The sequence below is a fragment of the Schistocerca gregaria genome, chromosome 4 (assembly GCF_023897955.1).
Source record: "Schistocerca gregaria isolate iqSchGreg1 chromosome 4, iqSchGreg1.2, whole genome shotgun sequence".
Taxonomy (NCBI): Eukaryota; Metazoa; Arthropoda; class Insecta; order Orthoptera; family Acrididae; genus Schistocerca; species Schistocerca gregaria.
This window is the reverse complement of record NC_064923.1, coordinates 285,855,843-285,875,417: the sequence shown is the minus strand read 5'-3', so window position 1 is coordinate 285,875,417 and position 19,575 is coordinate 285,855,843. Positions and strand designations below refer to the sequence as shown.

General features: G+C 37.3%; 1 protein-coding gene across 6 annotated transcripts in view; it reads left to right on the top strand.

The window, feature by feature from the left end:
• Nucleotides 1-19,575, top strand: part of LOC126267943 (myosin-IIIb-like) — a 522,034-nt gene that overhangs the window by 455,925 nt on the left and 46,534 nt on the right. For all 6 annotated transcript variants that reach the window (XM_049973257.1, XM_049973258.1, XM_049973255.1 and 3 more), the window contains 5 exons: nucleotides 2,144-2,336; nucleotides 5,230-5,440; nucleotides 12,609-12,753; nucleotides 12,833-12,983; nucleotides 13,288-13,565. In XM_049973257.1, coding sequence (XP_049829214.1) covers nucleotides 2,144-2,336; nucleotides 5,230-5,440; nucleotides 12,609-12,753; nucleotides 12,833-12,983; nucleotides 13,288-13,565 — 978 coding nt within the window. The remainder of the gene's footprint in view (nucleotides 1-2,143; nucleotides 2,337-5,229; nucleotides 5,441-12,608; nucleotides 12,754-12,832; nucleotides 12,984-13,287; nucleotides 13,566-19,575) is intronic.

Below are 19,575 nucleotides of genomic sequence, written 5' to 3'. Positions count from 1 at the left end.
GGACAGAAAAGGAGTATTACTTGTGGAATTTCTGCCTTTAAGGAGACAATCAATGCAGCAGCTTACTGTAAGATATTGCACAATCTCACTGTTGAATTCAAAACAAAAGACGTGGCAAGTTGAGCAAGGGCATCATTTTGCTGCAAGACAATGCCCATCTGCATGTGGCGAATCAGACCAAAGATCTCGTCACATCTTTTTGAAGGGAAACTCTAGATCACCCTCCATACAGTCCTGATCTTGCGCCCAGTGACTACCATCTGCTCCTGCACTTGAAGAAACACCTGGGCGGTCAGTGTCTACAAGACGATGAAATCAAAACAGTGGTGAAGCAGTGGTTAACAAGTCAGGCGGCAGACTTCTATGAGGAGGGTATTAAAAAACTGGTACAACCTTATGACAAGTGCCTCAGTATTGATGGAAATTATGTAGAAAAGTAGATTAAGGTACAGGCTTTCATGTAAAAATAAAATTATTGAGATATCTTAGCACCTCTTTTTTAAATATCAAAACAGTAGTTACTTAAAAAACACACCTCATAACTGGTCCTTGACATCCCGGATATTGGCACTGACAGAGTTGACATTCAAGCTGATCCCGCATGCTGTATTGGGGGCAGCTCTGGGTATCTTGTTGGCTATGAGAGTACCTCAGTACTGTACAGGCAGATGTGTGTAAAAGCATGTTTTGTTAAAAATGACACTATGAGAGGCAACACATGAGGGTGTAGGATGTTTGTGACATCACTGTGCCATCAAGAGTCCCCTCAGTCACTACCAGCCATGACCTAAGTCATACCTGATAGCTGCCCACAAAACCCTGCTGGCCTCTCCAAAACAAGGAAAGAATTGACCTTTCCCCAGGTCAACACCAGCCTTGCTGACAAGTATGAATATGAATATGCAGCTCTTGAAGAATGAAATCACGGTGAAATCCAGACCTTTGTAGCTCTACAGGTGTTGATAAATATCAAAGGGGACAGTTGAAAATGTGTGCCCCAACCGGAACTTGAACCCAGGATCTCCTGCTGACAAGGCAGACGCTCTATATACTCATTTTCTCAAACTCTTGGTAGATAGATTGTAGATTGCTGCGAATAATCAGTATAGTGAGGCAAGAGCACTGCAAATGTAGTGTGTGGACAATAAGTTGGAAATGTGGATCTCACAGGGAGCACACCAGAGATAAATCTGTGCAGTCTCACTATCCTCTGTGTCCTCGATGGCTCAGTCGGATAGAGCAGTCATGTAAGCAGGAGATCCCAGGTTCAAGTCCCGGTCGGGGCACACAATTTCAGCTGTCCCCATTGATATTTATCAGTGTTTGTAAGCAGCTACAGAGGTCTGGATTTCACTGTAATTTCATTGCTCAAAAGTTGTCATCCAGTGTAGCACATAGCTGTGGCTCAATGCAGTGCGACACCATTCATCAGCACTCCATGCTTCCTTATCATGGTTCCACTCCAAACACAGCCATCTGTGGTGCGATGTTAATGGCAGCCTATACATGTGACAGTAATTCCCTAGTCCATGTACTGCTAATCTCTGATCAGTGATGCAGGATAATACAGACTGTTGCTTATACTCCATCCTCGACTGACTAATTAAATGAAAGGCAGTGCAAAATTTGACCACTTCCTTTCCATTACATTTTGGAATTACTAAAAAAAATCTGGATGCATTGTATGGAAGTTAAGAAGAAAGTCAGCTACAAATAATAACCCATAAAATGAAACTGTATGGTGATAGTATCAAGTATATACTTATAACACTGTAAAATAGTTTTAATAGAGAAATAAATTCAAGGAAAACAGTTGCAAAGTCACATCTAATGTATACCCATTACTACTGGAACATTGTCAGTATCCTACTTGCTGGTGTAAGTATCTAATTCCAGTGAAAATTAACTGACCCTTTTGCTTCTTAACCAATCACTACAGTAAAATCAAAACATGCTTTTTCCGTCCCAGCATTAATTACTGTGGTTCAGAAATGTACTTTGTAAAGTTATATCTGTTGGGACTAAAACTGCAGTGATCAACTGTCATGTTGTGCACGTGCACTACATCATTGTATTAACTTATAATGTATCATTTGTACAAACATTTAATGTATGTTAGGTAACACATTAATATCTGTTTCAGACTAATGTAAGCAGGTTCCATCAAGTGAAGGAAGGATTTAGGCTTCTTGGTTTTCGTGAAGAAGAAGTTGACACTATTTATAGGATTATAGCTGCAGTTCTCCATTTGGGTGATGTGGAATTTGGGGAAGTTATTAGTCAGGACAACACTGATAATAAAAGCAGGGTGATAGACCTGGCACCGCTGCATAGAGGTATACAATGAAATATGTTTATATCTTAAAATTTAATACACACATACATATTTCCTTTTATATATGTGTACTTCATTGAACAATTAGCCGAAAAATGTTGGTTACAATTTAATTTCATGAAATATTCATTATCATTAAGCTGGTTGTTCAAGTAATGAGCATTGGAGTTATTGCACAGAATAATTAGTTTCAACCACAAATTTAAGTCTGAGACACCCTTCCTATTGCCATCTTCTCATCTCTGCTGATGCAGATAATTATACTTTTATTTATGTTGCTTGTGATTTTTAAATTGAAACTATAAAAGTTTCTCTATTAAAGGTTACAAGGTATATTCATAAAGTTTTAATTAACAAGTAAAAAAAAGTTACAAATCAATAATAAGTGGACGGTTTCTTTAAAGGTACATATCTGCAGTTCTGGTACATATTGAAGTCCCTGCACTATAGTGTTGTACCTTGATACTAGAGGGGAAAAAATGCATCCCATTGAAAATTGAAGACAGGCTGGACCATTTTCTTTTTGACTCCTTTAACAGAATCTGACAGTTCTGCAGCAAATGAATTTCAATATTTACCTGAGCTGCAGACAAGTCTGAAAAAAAGTAAATTAATTATATAACTTTATTTTTCATACAAAACCTTAGTGTTCCAGTGTTTCACACAAGTCCTGTCATTCATTCTTCCAGTAAGAAGATATTTGTTCTAACTAAGTTTTGAAAAAATTAACTCAAAAGGAAACTGTAAAGAAATCATGTTGTACTTCAGTTGCAAAAGTTTTATCATATCAGAAGCAACTAAGTGAAAGACTGAAAGAAAGATTAAGACTATGGTGTAAAAATGATTACCTATTTAGTTGGGAGGCTTTAAAAATAGGATTTGACTTCTCTCATTTTGAATATTTAAAGCAGCTTCTCCGTCAAGAGAAGAAAGCTGTATAAATGTTTGTCAGAAGGAAGTAATTGTAATCAACTCCATACTCTGTTTTTTTCTTACTGAAAGTGGCAAGAAAATATAAGCACCACTAAGAATACCACTTGACATAATGAAGAGGGTCTCAGATAGTGCCTGATTTTATACACAGGTCTGAATGTAAAGCTCCAAGTGAAGCTAGAAAATGTACAGTAACACTCATAAGGAATAATGTAGGATTAGCATGAACTGAGATTTGATGAATCATGCTCTGTGGTTGCTACAGGCTGGAACAAGCACCCTTAATTACCATAATCTAAAAGTATAAAATCACCACCTATGTGTCTCATAAGGTGCAGTGGTGAACTTGTGCATATAAAAATGTCATAACACTGGTTTTGTTGGACACTATGAACCGACAGTACACCCGTGGACTGTTCGAGCACTGGTTATGTTGTCTGGAAAGCATAGAAATGGAGAAATTTTAGCTCCTGACAGACAGCAACAACAGTTTGGAGTCCACAAATAATACTAATGGGTCGTGTGCCAGTAGAGGGCTCTGTAAATAACATTGAGCAGCCATCCCTCCAGCACACTACATTTACAAAATTGTTACTGCAACAAGCCAGAAGCAGCATGTCACAAACAATTTGGCAATAGAGGACCCTGTTGTTACATTGGGCTTGTGATGATTACTACTGCACTGTTATTCCCTAGTTTATGATGACTTTGACTCTCTATTCTGGCTTGAATTAGTTTGCGTTCTTTCATTCATTCATTCATCCATCCAAGCTGTTTTCTTACAGTGTTTGTTCATGACAACCAAAGCATGAACCAGAAAATCGCATAGCAATGTTCTAGTTTCTGCTGCAGAGGCACATGCTACTTGATCACCACATCATTGAGAGACATTGTTAAGGAATCATTGTTGTTCCTATAACAAAATATTTTGTTGTGAATGCATCTCTGTGAAAGTTGTAGTGATATTTGTGTTGTTTAAATATTAGCCTCATATTTGAAATTGTTTTGTAAGTCATTGTAGCACATAACAACTGTACATCACACTGTAAGCTTATGGTTTTGGTCTTTCAGTTAGTGAAAGGTTCAATTTTATGAACTTAAAACAAATGTGATCTCTTACTGTAGTAGTGCTTTCTTTCAATACTGTTCATCTCAAATGCAGGTACAGTAGAAGAGGTATGTTGGCTACTGAAAAATATGTTTGAGGAACCACCCTGTTAAAACTTAAGGAAAAAGGAAGAAGAAGAAGAAGAAGAAGAAGAAGAAGAAGAAGTTGGTGATGATTATGAAATATCCTGAATAGTCTGCACTTTAAGGCTTGGGCCACGTACAATTTCCAAGACAGTCTGGAGTGGCTTGAGACAGCAACTGTTTTTTTGCACATTGAGAAATGTATTAATGATAAAGAGACTTGTAAAGACCAGAATGACTAATAAATAATGAAATTAATAAGCAAACAAAGTGTATGATAAGCATGTTTTGAGCACAGTACTGGCGTAGTAATGCAATAGTTACAAGTTGTTGTTACTAGCCAGGTGTAGGTAACTTGAAAAGTAATAATACAAAAAAAGTGAATCAAGGGCAAGAAAATAAAATAAGTAACCATGGGGAACTGGAAGGAGTAAACAGATAACAAAATTCAGTCTCCATTTGCTAGAGGCTTACAGAATATCTGAAAAAACCTGTGATAAGTTGATTCAAAAAGATAATTTATAATTTGAGTGTAATAGCTACAGCAAAATGATGATGAGGATTAGTGCTAGACTAATTACCTAATGTTGTTGACCTAGATGTTGAATATCCTGGTGTATTCTGTATCTTGTTCCTTGCACATTGTTGCAAGAGTAGCATCTATCTCCTGTCCATGCTATATACGAGCTTAAAGAGGTGGTTGGAGTGATAAAGTTGCATTAATGTCTACACTTGCCTGGAAGAGTAATTCTATTTTGCTCTGTTTCTAGTTTCTCGTCTCCTTGGCTTAGAACCAAGTGATCTGCTTGAATCTCTGACATCAAACAGTGTTGTAACACGTGGGGAAACAATAACCCGCAACAACACTGTTAAGGAGGCTTACGCTGCAAGAGATGCGATGGCAAAGGGATTGTATGGCCGCCTGTTTGACTGGATGGTCAATCAAATAAATTGTTTATTGATGTTCAACAGAGCAAACTGGTGAGCTGTAGTTTTTATTTTTATACAATACTATACCTCGAATTGCAAATTCTACTTAGTCAGAAAAAATAATTCAACCTGATGAGTGCTGTCTGGACTAGCATCAGTAACAAAGGCTATAAAAAAGTCTAAAATTCTTTTGACTACAGTCATTCTTGAGAAGCCAAGGAATGGTGTAGAAAATGGCAAAGTTATTGGTTGGGGGGGGCGGGGGCAGCAAGGGTAGGAAGAGGAAGCAATAATCATTAGTGGAGCCCTGATGCCCTGTATGTAATAATAATATTATTAGAAACAAGAATGTTACTTCTGTTTCTGTGCCCACACTTTCTTGTGGAAGCCCTCGCCAACAAAGGTGAGTAGTTCATTCTTCTATGTTCATTTCCAATCTTTTCTTATACATAATTTTCTCTCTTTGTTTTCTTTATCTTCTAGCTTCTACTAAAAGCTTTTTTATTTATGAAAGATTGTATTTGGTGTTCATTGTTTCTTATGTTATTATTCTTGCCTCAGTCTTCCTTTTGCTATACAAAAATCTTTCGCCTATGCCAGTAATCTAGACAATTTACATTGAGAGCTTCTATGAATATGTATATGCTTGACAGGTGGTATAATTTTAAACACCTTAATGTATAAAAGCTGATGACGAAATAAAAAACCCTCAAAGTATTTACTTTAATTAAATACAGTTGGGCAACAGTTTTGAACCACACCTTTCATATACCAGTTAAATAATGCTAATCTCCACAAAGCAAGGAGTAGTGCATCATGGTCCAAATAACCAGTCTGAAATGCAGAACCTGTCCATCTATAATCCTGACCTGGAGAAAATTGACATCTTTGCTATGAACCTGAAGATCTAGTCACAAGTTTTTTGTGTCCAAAAATAATAATACAGTAAAACTGGATCTTCATTGTATTAAACTTAGTAGAAAGACTTCCCACAAAGATATCACTATAACAGCAGTAAAAAAGATTTGTGTGTCCGGCATATTTGGAACAAACAGAAATTGTCATCCAGGGACTTTTGCCACATAATGTACTTCCACATATAATTGTCCTCCCCAACCCCATCCATTTTGTTTGACATATTGTAGCTAATGGGACTGAACTGTTGGCTGTATTCAAGAAGTAGCACCTTCATATTGGGTATTGATGCAGAGATAAATAGAATGTTTGCATTTTTCTATTTATAGCATATTGAACCTAAACCTGTATGTAGCCAAAGTGGACAAACCTACCAGTATATAGGGCAAGGCAACTGAGGCAGGCCACCCAAAATATATCCAGAATGGGTAATTTATACTGGAAAAAAAGTGTTGAATTTTCTAGTGTGATCAAGCAGTGTTTAATGTTTGTAGCTCACAAAATTTTGACACCAACATTCTTCTTCTTCCCCATTTTTTTTTAATATTCTGTAAGTGCTTGGAGGGACATAGACATATTAAAAACTTAAATACCAGTATCACTGTCCCACAGTAATATTTATTTTACAGTTCATTATGAACAGGTTTTCAGCTTTCTAGATCATCTTCAAATAACATAAGACTAAACAGACAATCCACACATCAGCAAGAGTTTACAGCTATACATAACATTCACTATAATAAAAAAGACATTAATTCAGAGCATGTCCAGCAAAGGCAGAATCTTTCCTTTTCAGACATTAAATACATTTAATGCTCTCTTTTTGCATCATTTGTAAGAAAGTGTCCACATCACCTACACAGTTTCCCAGATTTTATTAATAGGCTTAAACTACTGTAGCTGGGAAGTTTACACTTATTGGTTAGCTTTGTTAAAGTTCATTTGATGGATTGATACTACTCATTAGCAACATGTTTGAAAGTTCTTCACTGTAATTCTTATTAAATGAGTTTTTAACAATATTGTGATGTCACTGTGGGGAGCTCAGTATACTTTTCCAGTTGATGTCTGAAGTTAGTTAGAAGACTCTGAATCGAAATATTGAGACAGCAAATTATAGAGAACCAATAGCTACCACAAAATTTTGTGAAGTAGTCCTTAGTCTAGCTGAGAGAGGAGTAGCTTTTTTGTGGCATCTGTCCTATTTTTTAATGCATCAGTTTTAGTTTATGTGAGCACAAAGCAGAACAGATTGCCAACTGGAAGGTTACCATGGGAAAAAGTTGAAATAACTGACAAAAGGGTGACATTCTACAAGTCAGGAAGTGGAATGTCAGAAGTCTGAATGTAGTAGGAAAGTTGGAAAATCTGAAAAGGGAAATGCAAAGTCTCAGTCTCGAGCTGTTGGGGGGGGGGGGGGGGGGGGGTGTGTCTGTGATGCGAAATGGAAAAAATACAATGATTAGTGGTCAAATGACTATAGGGTAACAATGGCAGCAGCAGAAAATGGTATAATGGGAGTAGAATTCATTATGAATAGGAGGGTAGGGCAGAGAGTGAATTAATGTGAACAGGTTGTTCTCATCAAAATGGAAAGGAAACCAATCAGAACAACAATAGTTCAGGTATACTTGCTGACGTTGCAAGCAGAACATGGAGATAGAGAGAATATATGAGGATATTCATATATTTTCAGTACATAAAAGGAGATGTAAATATACCAATCATTAGGGACTGGAATGAGTTGCAGGAAAGGAGCAGAAGAAGGAGATACTGGAGAGTATGGGCTTGTTACAGAGAATGAAAGAGGAGAAAATCTAATTGAGTCCTGCAATAAATTTCAACTACTAATAGTGAACACTGTTCAGAATCACAAGAGGAGGTATATGTGGATAAGGCCCAGAGACACAGTAAGATGCCAGCTGGATTAAATTGTGGTTAGACTGAGATTCGAAAATCAGGTACTGGATCATAAGGCATACCCAGGAGCAGATATAGACTCAGATCATAAGTTAGTAATGAAGAAGAGTACACTGAAGTTTAAGGGAATCGTACTGAAGAATTGCTGTGGAATGAAGTGGGTTACTGAAGTACTGAGGAAGGATAAGGCACATGTGAAGTTCATGGAAGATTTGGATACTGTGATAAGGAATAGGCACACTAGGTAGTTCAATATAATGTGATTGGATAGATAATAAATCTACTCATTAAGCAGTGGCAGGACACACACATAAAAGGTTATAATTAGGCAAGCTTTCAGAGTCAGTCACTCCTTCAGGCAGAAGGGTTGAAGGGGAAGGAAGAGGGGTGAACAAAAGAAGTGACTCGGCATATAGCATAGTCAAATGAGTTTTTGGTGACATTAAAAACGAGGGTGGAAACATCAAGTGTGCAGTGGAATTCCAATATTAAATATGGAAGAGAGAACAGATAGGTGGAAAGAGTACACTGAAGGCCTCTATGAGGGGGAGCTATCGTGTGATGACATGGCAGAAGAAAAAAAATTGGAGTTTATGTGGAACAGATAGGGCAACCAGTATTAGTCAAAATTTAAAAGAACTTTGAAAGACTTAAGATGAAATAAGGCAGAAGGGGTAGACAAGATTCCATTGATTTTTAAAATCATTGGGGGTAAGTGGCAACCAAACTACTATTCAAATTAGTTTGTGGAATCCATGAGACTGGTGACATACCATCAGATTTTCAGAAAAACATCATCCCCAAAATTATGTATTGCATACTGAGAAGTATGAGAATTGTCACACAGTTGGCTTAACAGCTCATGCTGACAAGAATAATATGCAGAAGAATGAAAAGAAAATTGAGAATCTGCTAGAAGACGATTAGTTTGGCCTTAGGAAAGGTAAAGGCACCACAGGCAGTCCTGATGTTACACTCAACAATGGAAGCAATATAAGGAAAATCAAGACAAGTTCATAAGTTTGTCAACCTGGAAAAATGTTCAGCAGTGTAAAATGATGCAAGAAGTTCGAAATTCTGAGAACAAAGCAGTAAGCTTACAAGGAAAACTGAGTATTATAAAAAATGTATAAGAACCAACAGGGAACAATACGATTAGAAGGCCTTGAATGAAGTGCTTGTATTAAGAATGGTATAAGACAGGGATGAAATCTTTTGCCTGTACTGTTGAATCTACACATTGAAGAAGTAATTACAGAAAGGTTCAGGAGTGGGATTAAAATTTAGGGGAAAAAATGTCATTAATAAGATTTGCTGGCAACATTGCTATCCTCGGTGAAGTGAAGAGTTGTGAGATATGTTGACTGAAATGAAATGAACAGTCTAATGAGTACAGAATATGGATTAAGAGTAAACTGAAGAACAAAAGAATAATGAAATGTATCTGGAAATGAAAATAGTGACAAGCTTAATATCAAAAATTAGAATCATGAAGTAAGTGAAGTTGAGGAATTCTGAATCTTGGAAACAAATTAACACACGACAGATAAAGCAAGGGTGACATCTGGGAATTAGGTGGACTGGTAAGAAAAGGAATGAGAAGGTTCTCCACAGGATCAGCGAAGAAGAGAACTTATGTGAAGAATACTGGCGGGAGATGTATAGAGTAGAAACTGTAGTGGAAGGCGGAGATTTGTATACATTGAACAAATATTTGAGGACATAGGCTGCAAGTGCTACTCTGATATGATGAGGTGGATTTGTGGTCAGCCGCATGAAGCCAGTCAGAGGACTGAGGACAGATAGTATATGCCAGTTTATGCATTAATAAATACAGTGAGCAAAATTTGTTTGACATCTTTATTCTCTTTGCTAACACACGCTTTAAATTGTTTCACATTTTTGATGGTTCTTCTTCCTGATGGTATTTATGGGAAATAGTAACCAAATTACACGTTGTGAGAGAAAAGTTGAAGAGTTTGATATACGGTTCTTGACAAGATCATATTGAACAGTTATGGTGAGTGGGCCATATCATTTTCTAATGTGTTATTCTGGCATTTTCCGCAGCTGATTTAATCTGGTTGGTAGATGGGCAACTGATCTCACTTCCTTCACAATGCGAGTGTAACTGGCAGGATTTGTGTTGTTAGTAGTGTTAGTGTCCGAACTTGCTGTTACGCACCGGTACTGAGACGGCGATATAGGATTGCAACACAAACATCAGTGTGCATTAAAGTTGCCGATAGTCAACATGATCTGTACAAGATGAGCAGGGCTTTCCTCGTAAAGCTGTTTTATCAAAACAGCAGTAATACTGCTACTACTCTTTGTGAGTACCCACACATTAAAGGAATAGGGGGAGGTCCTCTTTCCGCACAGTTTTTGAAGAACATGATTCGGAAGTTAGAATTATTGACAATTTGAGAATTGCTCCTGGGAGCAGCTGAACATTCCATGGTTCACCATCTGAAAAGTGCTGCAAACAGTTGTGAATGGTATCTCAGTTGCAGTTCCAGGCTGTTGTGGGTGCAGATGATCATAACACTGAACAACGTTTGTAACTTGGAATGTATAAACAATATGCAATTGACAAATGTTATTCTTCTCGTATGGGAATTAAAATGTTTTTTTTTTTTTTCATGATTTCTCTTCTGTATGTCCTTACAAACGTTTCCACAATCACTCATTTTCCATGGGGGCCCTGTCAAGTAGTGAAATTTTAATTATAACCAGCCTATATTACGCACTATAAAATCTAGCATTTGACATGCTGTTGATACTGCTTCCTATGAAGTAGAAATAGTTGTGTACTACACGAGTCAATCAAGCTGTTAAGCACTGTTTGACACATAATTTCTTACAATGCCAATAGATTATTGATATCTATCAATTTTCCCAAAATTTCTGGTATAATCAAGAAAGGAACAGTTATTCTGTGGCAGCTTGCTTTGGTGCTGGTTGTTTCATCAGCTTTTTTTTTTTTTTTTAATTTTATTTTAAGAAAATTGCTTATGTTACCACACGTGTACTTTAATTTCTCCGTAGTTTTGGCCATCAAAAGTGAGATATTAACGGACTGAAGCAGAATTTTAGGTATCTATGAGATGTCATTTTCTTTTCAAATTGTACAGAGATTTAAATAACAATAAAAGAACCCCACACTGCAAGATATTGGTATATTATAGCTATTCTAAATTTATAGTGATACAGAATAACTAAAAATTTGATTAACAAGTGAACTGCGTGACAGTTTGTTTTTGTGGAAACATACTTTGTTATGCCGAAACTTGATTACCAAATAATTCATTTAATGTTAAAATTTCTACTTATTCAGTCCTACCAAGGTTTGTCATTTGTATGTTGACTATCAGTATCTTGCAGTCTATTCAGTAAAATTTTGCATATTAAGCAACCAGTCACTGGTTTATAAAAGTATTAGAAAACCTTTTGCAACATTGTATAGGTCATTCAAATCAGGAGATTTGCTTTATTTAACCACTCTCAAAATATTCATTAATGTACTTTTATCAGTTTAAAAAAAAAAACAACTAAGTACCATCGTACAAGGGCTGGAACTTAAATAGTGGCAACTATTTATTCACAACCAATACAGAAGAGTTAAATGTTTGCACCTGTTACTGTGCTTCAAAGTAGTCACCAGCATGTAACTCTTCTGTATCGGTTGCGAATAAATAGTTGCCACTATTGACGTTCCAACACTCATAGTTGTAGTAATAGTAGGTAGATTTATGAACACCACAGGGGCCTAGGAACTGAATCATCATGAAGAAAAACGACATATTTGAAAGCTGCAATAAAGAAAAGGCACAATGAGATGTTGAGCATATAGTGGTTTCTCATTTGAGAGAAAGCACAACAGCAAATGAGTATTTCAGATATGGATTTCAATTAAAAGTCTCATGTGTTTCTACTATATGTTGCTCCCTTTTTTATTCCAGGTAAAAATTGTGGCACAATAATGTACTAAGGGCATCTATTGTTAGGTTGAAGCTCTGACCCTTCATGAGATTAGAGGGACAAATGAGCTTCATTTCAGGGTTGTTGTGATGCTGCATTTTAAGTCTCTCTTGCATGTCGTGTATAGATAATTGGTAACTTTAAACATGCTCCAGCCATTTATCAATTATATGAATAAAGTATTGAATAAAGTATACATGTAATGTCTTGCAGTATCACCACTTACCATTTTCTGTTTGTTCTAATCTTTCATCCTTTTTTTTTTTTTTTTTTTTTTTTTTTTTTTTTTTTTTTTTTTTTTTTTGTGTGTGTAAATGCGCCTTCCTTACATTTGATGACTAAGGCTTAGTTATATGATATATTATTTAATTACATGTTATCATGTTTCTCCTTTTTTTTACAGTGGTGAACCCTTAGCTGTTGGTCTGTTGGATATATTTGGTTTTGAAAACTTCCCAAAAAATTCTTTTGAACAACTATGTATAAATATAGCCAATGAGCAGATACAGTATTACTTCAATCAGCATATTTTTACTTGGGAGCAGCAGGTATGCTTCTTTACCATTACCTGTAGTACAGTTATTAGCCCCACAGAAAGAAATTTAATAAGCATATTTTTCCCTCCAGGAATATATGGCAGAAGGGATTCCTGTGGATCTTGTTGAATTTTCAGACAATCGGCCAGTTTTAGACATGTTATTGTCTCGTCCAATGGGCCTGTTGGCTCTGTTAGATGAAGAGAGTAGATTTCCTCGTTCAACAGATAAATCATTAATTGGTAGGTAACCATATTCATCATGTGTTTTCTGAGGAACAGCTTTCATGTTTTGAGTGGAAAACACTCACTTGAAAACCCAAAAGGAGTCTAGATGTGTGTACCATTCAACAACTGTAATTGCCTAAATGATGTAATAACTTTCAGTAACACATCCACTCTTCAAAACTGTGAAACTGTAAAAGGACTGCCTTCCATACCAAATACTACTACTGAGAACAGTTAATTTAAATTATGGGATATTTGGAAGAAATTTACTCTCATTTGTGTTCTGTACAAGCTGTTATATGTAAGTTTTCTGTTTCAGATAAATTCCATTCGAATATTAAGAGTAAACATTACATTCGGCCTAAATCAAATGCTCTGTGCTTTGCTGTTCAGCACTATGCTGGACGAGTCATATACCAGGCTGAAGGATTTCTTGACAAGAACAGAAATTTCTTACCTCCTGAAGTGATTCAGCTTTTAAGACAATCACATAGAGATATGGTTCGCTTCCTGTTTCAATGTCCAATCACAAAGACAGGTAACCTGTACTCAATCAGCCAAGAATCTCCACGAGAAACTCCAGTACCTGGTTCCAAGGTATGTGTGCATTGGTATGTAAAAAATATCTTGAATTTGATTTTAATGGGAATAAAACAATTATGAAAATTAATGTAGGTCTTGTAACGAGACTGATACTTCAGTTTTAAAAGGAAGTATTGCTTATGAGATTTATTCATAAGCAAGACTTCAATATGTTTGTAAGAAAATTCTCACTACAGAATGCATGTGTGTCATTAAATAACAATCTTGTCATTTCACAAATAAGTGGTGCATTAGTAAATTAAAGATTGGTGCAAAAAACAAAAAGGTTGTTTTAAACTTTGATGTGTTTATGTGCTCTGTTACCATATGTAAAAGCAAGAAAATGAAAGTTCATGCAGTCAGCTCAAGAAAACAGTTATAAATATCTTGGACCAAATTTAAACTTACTGATACTTTGTAAAGCTACATTGTTCTCTGTCCACTCCCTTGCCCTCTTCTTGTTCCCATGCCTTACTCTGTTCCTTTCACCAAACCTACATCTATGTCTACATGATGGCTATCCAATGAACACGTGCTTGGCAGAGGGCTCTTAGAACCATACCACTCTTGATTAGCATATGGGGAATATAAACACCTAAATATTTCTGTGTGAATTCGAATTTCTCATATTTTATTATGATAGTAGTTTCTTGCTATTTAGGTGGGAGTTGACAAAAATACTTCCACATTCAGAGGGAAAAAGTTGGTGATTGAAATTTCATGACACCTCACTACAGTGAAAAACACCCTTGTTTTAGTGATTGCCTCTGCAATATATTTATCATATCCATGACGCACACTTCCCTACTTCACAACATAATAGGTAACAAGTTTCCCTCCTATGAACTTTTTTGGTGTCCTCCGTTAAGCTCGTCTGGCAAAGATCACATTTACACAGCAGTACTCCAAAAGAAGAAGAAGAAGAAGAAGATGGACAAGTGTAGCATAGGAAATCTCTTCAGCAGGTTTCTGCTAAAATAAAGTGGAGTCCCCTGTTCACCTTCCCCATGACATTTCCTATGTGACTGTCCAAATTTAAAAGTTGTTTGTAATTGGAAGTCCTACGTTTTTAGTTCAATTGACAGCCTTTTGATATGTGTGGAATGAGTTGCCAATTCCTACACCATACAGGTGTCTTAAGTAATCATTTTGCAGGTGGTTTTGATCTTCTGGTGGCTTTACTAGATGGTAAATGGCAACATTATCTACGAACACTCTGAGAGAAAGCACAGAGCCTGTGCAACACTTGGAGAACACTAGAGATCACTTCTGTTTCACTCACTGACTTCCTGTCAATTCCAACGAGCTGAGACATTTTTGACATGAAATCACGAATCCAGTCACTCAACTGAAGCAATACCCCATAGCCACAAAATTTGAAGTCTCTTCCCATTAGTCTCTAACACTCTAACCCCTCTCCAAATTTGAGATTATTCCATATTTGTCCACTGCTGATAGTTTTTTTCCTCCCCTCTTCCATGTCAATATTTTTGTACCCTTCCTGGCTGCACACATTTTCCTTTCTCCCCTTAACTGCTGATCAATTTTCCCTCACCAACATCCACCCAACATTCCACGTGGGAAAAATATATCTAAAAACAAAGATGATGTGACTTACCAAACGAAAGTGCTGGCAGGGTGACAGACACACACACACAAACAAAAACATACACACAATTCAAGCTTTCACAACCAATGGTTGCTTCGTCAGGAAAGAGGTAAGGAGAGGGAAAGACGAAAGGATGTGGGTTTTAGGGAGAGGGTAAGGAGTCAGTCGAGGCGGAAAGTACAGAGGCAAAGATGGTGGTGGGAACACCTACTCCAGTCCTGTAAACCAGAAGGTGTACACAATCAAAGGCAGAGCCACATGTGAAAGCACCCACGTGATTTAACAACTGACCTGCCTACACTGTGAAGCTTTCTATGTGGGAATGACCAGCAACAAACTGTCCATTCACATGAATGGTCATAAGCAGACAGTGTTTGTTGGTAATGAAGTTCACCCTGTGGCTAAACATGCCTTGGTGCATGGCCAGCACATCTTGGCACAGTGTTACACCGTCCGGGTTATCTGGATACTTCCCACTAACACCAACCTGTCAGAACTCCAGAGACGGGAACTTGCCCTTCAGTACATCCTCTCTTCTCGTTATCCGCTGGACCTCAACGTCCGCTAATTTCAAGTTGCCACCGCTCATAACTCACCTGTCTTTCAACAACATCTTTGCCTCTGTACTTCCGCCTCGACTGACATCTCTGCCCAAACTCTTTGCCTTTAAAAATGTCTGCTTGTGTCTGTGTATGTGCGGATGGATAAGTGTGTGTATGTGTGCAAGTGTATACCTGTCCTTTTTTTCCCCCTAAGGTAAGTCTTTCCGCTCCCGGGATTGGAATGACTCCTTACCCTCTCCCTTAAAACCCACATCCTCTTTCCTGAAGAAGCAACTGTTGGTTGCGAAAGCTTGAATTGTGTGTATGTTTGTGTTTGTCATTTGGAGTGTGTGTGTGTGTGTGTGTGTGTGTGTGTGTGTGTGTGTGTGTGTAGCAAATCAAAACAGTAATTCATCAACAAAATGGGAGGACTTCATCAGGTGATTGAGACTGAGTGTTTACTTTGATCCTAAAAAACAAAGGACAAATGTTTAAAATATGTTACAGCAAGAACAAACATGATGTGTGGAACATAGTAGTTCGTAGAGCAACACGTAAGATACAGGTTGTGCATAGCAAGGAACATGTTTACTGAAAAACAGTAATACAGTGTAAAGAATAGGCCAAGCACTCATTTATGATTACTTGAATAATACTGTTTCTTTGGTGGCTCACCAGAGCGCACCAAGGGGCTGACCCAGGTGACTTCTATAAGCAGGCCTGTGAACTGTATGGACACACACACACTGAAATTGTGCACATCATGAGCGGAGATGCATCAAAATATAATGCTGATTTTAGACATTTTAAGTGTGCATATGTGCCACCTTGGATTCAGCAGCAGCTGCTTGGTTTTTATATTTTCTGCTTTTCTTTATTTTAAGGTATTCTTTTTATTCTGGATCAGTCTTTTCACAATTTCAGTGTTTTCCCTTATCTTTTCACCCGTAGGAGAGGACGAAGTATGACAGATTGCAGAAAGCCAATCCTACAAAAAGTTGAGCTTTTCTGAACACATGGATTTTCATATTCACTCATTTAGTGTTGATTATTATATTCATTTGCAATGCCCATGTACACAGTATTTTAGTTAAAAAGAAATTTTTGCAAGAATTGAAATACAGAAAGAGACTGTAGCACTACCCTACGAACAGCATACACATTACAAACTATTGACTGCATATAGCATATTTATGTTCCAAAACGGTAATCTTAAAATTACGTCCACTTTGAATTTTTCTTACATGTGAGAAGTAATATAACTTAAAATTACCTTAAATCACAAGGAGGCAGAATGGTAGGGAGGTTTTAATATAACTTTGCATTCTGTACTATTCTAGCATTAATAAGTGGCAGCTGGGTTGAAGTACTTGTTGAAATAGAATTCTCACTGCTTCTCAACTGCATCATACACCCTTTGTGTGAAAAGTTCCAGGACAGTTTTTTGTTTTTTTATTTCTGAGTTTGCAATACCAAAAAGGAACAAATGTTGCTTTGATGTTACCTGTTATGTGAGCATCCTTGAAAGACCTTGGCCATGTTTCCATCCAAACTCACTAGGTGGCAGTACTGTACTTAGCAACACACAGTTTACGTTCTTGATGCATTACCATGACAATAGGGTGCTGATTGTGAACTCAGAGTGAATGTTACCTTCTACTTTAAGATTGGGAAGATGTCTAGTGAAATATGGACAAGGATTAAGCAAGCAGAGGCAGGTGAGGCACTTTCAAGAAGTCAGGGTTTTGAGTGGCACACAAGATTTCGTGAAAGCAGAGATTCAGTGCAAGGTGATCCCAAATCTTGTCGCCCACCTGCAGTAAATACTGATGCAAACGTGGAGTGCATAAGGCAGTTATTACAAGAAGACCATCATGTAACTGTGCGTATGATATCGGAGAACATAACTTGAGTTGTGATGTGCGTCATAAGATTTTACATAAAGATTTAGGGAAATGGAAACTTCATGCAAAACTTGCCCTTCGCACATTAACAGATGAACAGAAAGAGGAAAGGCAAAGAAATTTGCTCAACTACTGGATAGATCCACATGTGATCCCATATTTCTGTCAAACGTTATGGCTGGCGGTGAAAGTGGGTGCAACTAGTATGGCCCTCACACAAAAAATCAAAGTGCTGAATGGCAGAGTCCTGGATCACCAGGCTCAAAAAGAGTCAAATGACAGTCTTTAAGAACAGTCAATGTTGATCGCATTCTCTGATGCTAAAGGATTATTTCAATAAGAGCATGTTCCCCCAGGTCAAACAGTGAACCAAACTCTTTACATGAAAGTCTTGAAATGTTTGTGACCAGCACTGATTTGTGGTGTTCTCAGGACTGGTTCTTACTGCATGACAATGCAAGACCCCATACCACTTCATCTGCTACCGAGTGTCTGGCCAGACATTCTGTTATTGCCACCCTACATCTGCCAAACTCACCCGATCTCTCAGCTTGTGATTTTTTCTTGTTTTCACAAGTGAAAATGCGACTGAAACGAAAGCTTGAGCAAGATTTCACAGATATCCAACAGGCTACGACAAATAAGGTTACAAGCATCACAGCTGAAAGTTTCCCTGTTTGCTTCCAAGACCTCCAGAAACATTAGGAAATGTGTATAGGTAGCAAGGGGACTACTTTGACAGGAGATAGGATCATTATGTGTTAAGTGCAATTTTCTGTTTTAAAAAAGTGTCCTGGAACTTTTATGACAAACATGGTATTATCAGACTTAATCCATTCAATACCTGGAGCATGCCAGCACGCTCCCCCAGTTCCTTGGCAGCGATGGAGGGCATACTGGTGTGCTCTAATTACCACTCCTCAATGACTGAGAACGTGTCTGTGCACTCGCCATCCCTGAGGGGGATTTTCACCTGTATTGTTGACTTGCATGGTGGGAATTTATGTTTGACTCTTCTTCGGGAATACTTAGTCCGTCTGAGACATACAAATTGCTGAATAAAAAATTACCATTGAATTAGTTTTTTAGAAATTGAAATTAGGATTTTGATCAACAAAAAACCAGTTCATTGTTTCAAAACATAAAATTTAGGTGAATCATAATCAAATTTAAATAAATATATATCTTATATTTTGAAAAATTTGCACATGAAATATTTTTATGATAATGCTGAAAACAGGTTGTAATGTATAACGCTGGCATATGTGCCTAATAACCTCATATAATATGTGATTTTACCTTGATCAGATGCCAAAAAAGAATTATACGTAAGGATTCAACATCAATCAAATCAAATGCTTAAAAAAATGTGCTTTACTTACCGTGATATTGTAGAATTACTGCTGGTGAACTGAACTGCAGTAGATACTGGGAAATGAAGAGGTGTCCATGGTTCTCTAGCATTTCAGAATCGCTAGCAAAACACATGAAATTTAGCAGATGACTGGCTTGGATCAAGGTAAATGTAAAAATGAAGGGCTGCAAGCATGTTGGCACACACTGTGATTGCGAAGGGGTGTGGGGATCTGCATGAGTACACACTCCATTGCTAGCTAGGGATGGGAGGGGCATGCAAGCATACTCCTCATATTAAGTGGGTTAATTGATATGATGCCAATTAAGTATCAGTATGGATGGGGACATACAGGAAGTGATTGGGTATTACCTTATGCCATTATTTCTCAGTTTTCATCACTCAACAAGATAAGTGAGTTTAGTGATGCAGTAAACCTGAAGCTAAAGATGGAAAACCTTTCAGTAACATTCCAGGTGCTTATATACTATGAGGGCACAATAAATCAATTTATCACACCACAGAGGAAGCTGAACAATAACACAGAGGATAATGTAATGTAACAGCATGCTCTCATTCATTAAAAGTATGACCTAGTGGATTGACAAAATATTAT